A 6,152-nucleotide genomic window follows, 5' to 3' on the forward strand; every position below is an offset into this window, starting at 1 on the left:
ATAAAAAATAGAAAAAAAAATAATAAACATCCCCGGTGTAATAGTGGATAATAGTTCTATGATATAATTATCACGGCCGTAAACCTAAAGTTTGAAGAAGAAACTGATAACGCGACCAGTAATTAAGAAACATCTGTAGTATCGCAAATTTATCCTGTAGGAAAATATTCTGCGAAGTTAATGATGTAAACAGCTGTCTATTAAATTAGATGCAAACAAGAATATAGATCTGAAGAGTCATTTATCAAATGGAACATGAATAAAAAATTTCCTTCAAAACAATGCAAACGAACGAAATTAATGCTCAAATTCTATGAAATTCTTGCAACAAATATATTTGATTAAATCTTTTCATTGATCCATTTTCAATATAATCTAAATGGAATTGCTTATAATCTTTTTTAACCTTATGCTAATATATGTTTTACAGAAAACGACTGTGTACCGGATGTACTTATTATGACATTGAAATTTATTACATTGAACGTTCAAGGAACAAATGTTTCAGTAACACTCAAATATTTTGTAAAAATCTTACATATTGTGGAAAAATAAACTCGTGCATACGTTATCTCTAATGTTTAATTTGAATCCGGCATGAAGAATACTAATCTATTTTACGTGTTATCGCGATACATTTATGATACCTCTATTTTTTATTCCTGACAGAAACTAAACATTCTTCAAAACCGGGTGGAACATACTGCGTTGTATTTCAGTTACAGTTAGCAAGATTTTATCAATATGCATAAAACTTCATTAAAAATGTACGTGCTTATAGAATGCGTTAAAAATTTCATTTAAAATTACACGTAAAAGTGTTTTTTAAATTTTAATCTATAAAAATATAAGCTTTGTTAGATTACAATTAAAACACTGATTAAATGAATGAATACATCGCATTTAAAATACTCAAATGAATATAATAAATAATATTTCGTTATAATATGTCGTTATATAAAAATAAACCAGTAGTTTTACTTGTTACGTTTGTTTTTCGCGCGTAATGAATCGAACGAGAGATCGAGAGTTCGAATGCAGTCGACGTGTTGCAGTGCGAGCAGTCGCAATTGTCTGCCATCAAAGGAAGGGTGGCGATATATTTGTTCATTGCACCAGTTAATGTATACGTATTTTTTTTATTAGTTCGCGGTATTAATAGCAGAGTATACGGATTCTCAGAATCACGTGATTCAAAAAATCGACGAACTCTCACGAGTGAATACACCGGAAAGAACAAAGCCCAAATACGAAGATGTGCGGCGGCTTTACGTGCTCCAAAAATGCATTGACGGCCCTAAACATCCTTTACATTGTAAGCAGAACTTCCAGAAACAGGATTGCTTGGACCACTTTGAACAAAAGCCTTCAGCTTGAATAATATTTTTAATATCGGAGGATCGTTCACTTTGCGACTGCGATTAAATAAATATTGTATCTGGTTTTATCCAGTTCGAATTATAAATGATAATGATCTACTAATTGATATAATTTGTAAAAATGATAAAAAAATATACGTTATGTGAATAGTTATTATCTTATAATAACAGCCTAACTTATTCATATAAAATTGTACTTTTCTGTTAATATTTATTAAAAGATGTAGATCCAAAGATAATATTTACATTGTTTTTTAATATACTTTTAAAATCACATATTTATATTAAAATGTTTTAATATTTCAGGTTGTTGCATTTATTTTAATTGGTGTAGCTGTTTATGGAAGAGCTTCTGCTTTAGTTACAAATCTTCCTATAATTGGAGGAATTTTAGCATGCGGTGTGATCCTAATTCTAATTTCTATACTTGGTCTCATTGGTGCTGTAAAACACCATCAAGTTCTATTGTTCTTTGTATCCTTTTATAAAATAATATTGAGTACTTTACACTTTTCATACTCATTTATGTACATGTTCTATAGAGATTCTTTATGTAACATTTCATTTATTACATTTTGAGAAATTGATCCTTAATAATATTTTTAACAGTACATGCTTATCTTGTTCCTTCTGTTCTTGATTCAGTTTAGCATTGCTTGTGCTTGTCTTGCTGTTAATACCAAACAACAAGAACAGTTAGCAGAACAGGTAATATTAATGTTAATGATATTCTTATTACCATCAATATCATCATCATTTTATATAAAAAACATCAAATATGTTAATTTTAGGGCTGGAGACACGTTGAAGATGATTTAAGAGAAAAGGTTGAGACTACTTTCAATTGTTGCGGGTTTAATGATACTGTCAGCGTAGTTTTAAATGATAAAGAACCAGTATCTTGCAAAAATGTAAGTCTATTTTACTGGTAAGATACTAAATATATTTCAATGTAAATTTTCTCTAATGTTATGTTTCTATGTTTCAGAAACGTTGCTGCCAATACCCTACTGATACTGAATGTGAATGTCCATCATGTATGCAGAAATTACAATCCACAATTGATTATGCTTTTAAATTATGCGGCAGCATAGGATTATTCTTCAGCTTTACAGAGGTAAATGTGAATAATTTTCTATTTCATATAGCATTATTATTTAGAGAAAATGTATTCATTTTAAGTGCAATGTGATAATTTTATGCTGCTTAAAATATAAATTACACTTGTCAACTGTTTCTTTGTTGCACTGAACAGTGTTATTTAGCAGATGTTAACTTGTATACCCATTACAGTTCGTTGGTGTTTGGTTGACCGTGCGGTACAGGAATCAGAAAGATCCACGAGCTAATCCTAGTGCTTTCCTCTAGTCTAACACCATCGCTATATCCTCTGTCACCTCATACGATCCTCCTAATAGATGGTGGGTGCTTTCATGTTGTGATCTTCTATTTTATATGTTATCATACTGATATTTACAAAAAACATTTTTTTATGTCACTCACGTATTTTATGTATAACACAGGTCTCAATGTAATGCACTAGTATATTAATTAAAACACGAATTACTGATTTGGTGTAAATTATACATTTACACTTTTTCAGGTGATCGCAGCTTTCTTGGCAAGACGGTACAGAAATCAATTAAAACCACATGAAAGCCGTTTTTTCTTAGCATAATTATTTTTATCGAGATAATTAATACACTTTACAGATAAAAATACTTTTTTTTTTATACTGAAGTGCTATAACGAAAAATATGAACGAATTACTCGACTCCAATTTTTATTCGTGTTTAGTTAGGAATCAAAGAATTAATTTCTTTTTTCCACAGTACAAACATCACATTGCATATAACACAATTCTCAAGGAACTGTTTGTCTTTCACTGCAGTTTATAATGCTCAACCGGGAATGGATACAATGCATTTGAAAAGTGGACAGTCATAGATTTTAGAACGCATTAGACAAACGATAGTTAAAATGTGTGCTCTAGTCATCCATTTAGAACAATTGTACTAAGCCTCAATGCGCCTTGTAGTTTAATACCTAGATACATTTATGCAAGCGCGTTTCTGCGAAATTGAGTTTCTTCATTTGCCAATTTTTTTTTTTACAATGTGACCTTTACCCGCCATTTTTTACCCTATAACCTTATACTTAAAAAAAAAATTCTAAATTTGTAAAAAATATGAGATTTTTAGTTAATTAATTTTTTTTCTTGAATAAAATCTTTTATGCTTTAAATTCGAACAATATTTAAACTAATTGAATCAGTATCTTTTGAAAATCCTTCGATACAAGGTATACATTGTATACGTATTTTTAAAACAGATTTCCTTTTAATTAAACTTCAATCAAACAAATCTTCATCAAATTACTTTAATCAGAAAGAATAATTTCACTAAGAATTATAAGATATTAATAGTGTTTCGCTATTGAATCAAATATATTGCAAAAAAGAAATTAAATATGGCATGATAATTAAGACAAGAATCTTTCATCTTGAAATATTATCATACTACTGCCATATATATTAAAATAACATCTATTTCCTGTAATTTTCGTTATTTTTTTCATTATAGTTTGTTAGATGTGTATTTGAGCTTTACATGAGGTACGTTAAAAATATTCTATTGAATCTTTCAAATTATTCAACCTTCAATTATTATTATTAAATAATAATAATAATCTTTTAATAGTTATACTTCCAGATATATTAGAATTTTCATTGTTTATGTAAGTTCATTTATAAAAAAGATTCATAATTATACTTCATGCTTGAAATACATATTACTGGTATATTATAAATTAAGCATTTTAATCAAATATGCATTTCAATCTTGTGCACTGAAACTGCACGCTTCGTACGATTGTACGAAAATTCTAATTCACCAAATATTACCATTTAAATATTACTTTACATTCAGATTAGTACTTCAATATTAATTACTTTTTCCAGTTTTTATACCTTTTTATTTTCATCAAAAATATATACTATAAACACTTGATAAAAATCATATCTGTAATTCACAGCATCTTTGTGCATATTATGCAACACAATAAAAAACAGAATTCAGTATGTTATGTATTTTAAACCAAAGAAATGATATCGAACTCAATAATATTTCGAAAATTAGAAAAAGAATTCAAAGGACTGTAACAAGAGTATAACTTTTACCCAATCAGAGATTTGAATATATCAAGAATAACATTAATTGTAATGATAAAAGTAAAATACAATTTAAGATAAATGCGTGTTTTAGTACATAACATATTAATACATTCCTATATGTATATACAGGGTGTTTCATTCAACTGAGTCAAGCTATTGCTTTCAAATGGTATAGGATAGAAAAATTAAATGGTGTCGAATAGAACATCGTGTGATGCATATGATAGCACTGAAAGTGGGGGTGTTCTAAAAATTTCGAGGTCATCTTAATTTTTTAAAATGGAATTGTGTATTGTGCTATACATCAATGGAAGCGTATTTTAATTCTCTATAAAAAAGTATAAAGACATTTGGGTCGAAAATTGATTACTTCAAAAGCTATCTTAGGAAAAGACAAAGAAAAGTCTCTTTTTTGATGTATCGCAATATAATATTCAATATATTCGAAAGTATACACTCCACTTCCGGTGCAGACACACGCGTCACTTGATGCTTCATTCGACATCATTTAATTTTTTCTAAACATATTTCATTCTATCTTATATCATTTTAGAATTATAACCTGACCCAGTAGGACAGAACAACTTGTATAATTAATGAATATCTGCATATTATTAAATATAGGTATATTTCAGATGATATAGCAATAGTAAAAAGGTATTTCTTTTAAAATAGATCCATCTTACACTTAATATAATGTAAACGAATTAACTAAGAAATTAGTTCGAAATTATTTACAATTTCCGTATAGTAATCACTTTGCGTTTCAATTTTAAATGTAAAAAGCAGTGATGCTTTTAAATAGTCTTGATCATTCCATATAACTATTTTACAATTATTAGAAATATTTGTAAAATTTAGATAATTATTTACAAATGTTTGTAGTGTTATTTTATATTAGTATTTTAAATATTGTTTTGTATTAATAATATGTTATGTGGTTCTGTAATTTGGTTTCTTTGAACAAATATATATAATATATCGCATAGTAAAATTACTTTACTGAATTTTTATTCTTAACCATATTCAATACCTACTGTCCCAAAATGTAATGTCTTTTATGGCCATGCAAACGTCACGGCATTATATAAGTACATAATTAAACAATACTGACCATGCATTCATTATTATTAATTTCCTTTCCGTAAAATTGTATTTGCAATGTGGTACACTACAGAATCTCAAAGGCATAGTTCCTGAAAAAAATAAAACAGAGATTAAATAGAAACAAAAGCATAAATTTCGCAGCCAATTCGCTCGTATTATTTGCTGCATAATTAATAACTGTACCATTGAAATAATGATGCAATTATTAATAATCCATCAAATAATAACGATTGCCCAGGTCTCACCACGGGGAGGTTGCTGCGGGTGGAGACCTGCCCTACCTCATCCCATCCACCCTCCATTTATGCAAATTTTTATTTTTATTCCATAATATCATCCTCTTGATGCACATTTGCAAAACGTTTCGATTGTTGTGCAAACGAACATCAAAAGGAGCATTATCACTACTTGCCTACTTATATTTTTCTTTCTTAATCCTAGCTTATAATTTTTTCATTTTGATTACAGATCTGTAATTAATAAATATGCAATTT

The 6,152-nt window shown here is 28.3% G+C and overlaps 1 protein-coding gene across 2 annotated transcripts; it reads left to right on the plus strand.

Moving 5' to 3' along the window:
- The first annotated feature begins 739 nt into the window (after window positions 1–739).
- Window positions 740–5,548, plus strand: LOC114879040 (tetraspanin-31-B). 2 transcript variants are annotated; one of them, XR_003789844.2, is made up of 7 exons: window positions 740–1,315; window positions 1,686–1,853; window positions 1,989–2,087; window positions 2,171–2,290; window positions 2,368–2,496; window positions 2,673–2,800; window positions 2,983–3,075. XR_003789844.2 is itself a non-coding variant. In XM_029193516.2 (6 exons), exons 1-6 carry the CDS (start codon window positions 1,256–1,258, stop codon window positions 3,055–3,057), a joined length of 651 nt encoding a protein of 216 aa, XP_029049349.1. In that variant the 5' UTR covers window positions 740–1,255; the 3' UTR covers window positions 3,058–5,548. The 2 variants fall into 2 exon arrangements, 1 of the variants encoding a protein (XP_029049349.1); XM_029193516.2 differs by lacking the exon at window positions 2,673–2,800 and having other exon boundaries at window positions 2,983–5,548.
- Window positions 5,549–6,152: the final 604 nt, after the last annotated feature.

The sequence above is a fragment of the Osmia bicornis genome, chromosome 9 (assembly GCF_907164935.1).
Source record: "Osmia bicornis bicornis chromosome 9, iOsmBic2.1, whole genome shotgun sequence".
Taxonomy (NCBI): domain Eukaryota; kingdom Metazoa; phylum Arthropoda; class Insecta; order Hymenoptera; family Megachilidae; genus Osmia; species Osmia bicornis.

Coding starts and splice junctions, on each gene's coding strand:
- LOC114879040 (XM_029193516.2), top strand. CDS start 1,256: ATGTGCGGCGGCTTTACGTGCTCCAAAAATGCATTGACGGCCCTAAAC. Junction 1,854..1,988: donor ATCAAGTTCTATTGTTCTTT/GTATCCTTTTAT, acceptor TATTTTTAACAG/TACATGCTTATCTTGTTCCT. Junction 2,497..2,982: donor TATTCTTCAGCTTTACAGAG/GTAAATGTGAAT, acceptor ACACTTTTTCAG/GTGATCGCAGCTTTCTTGGC.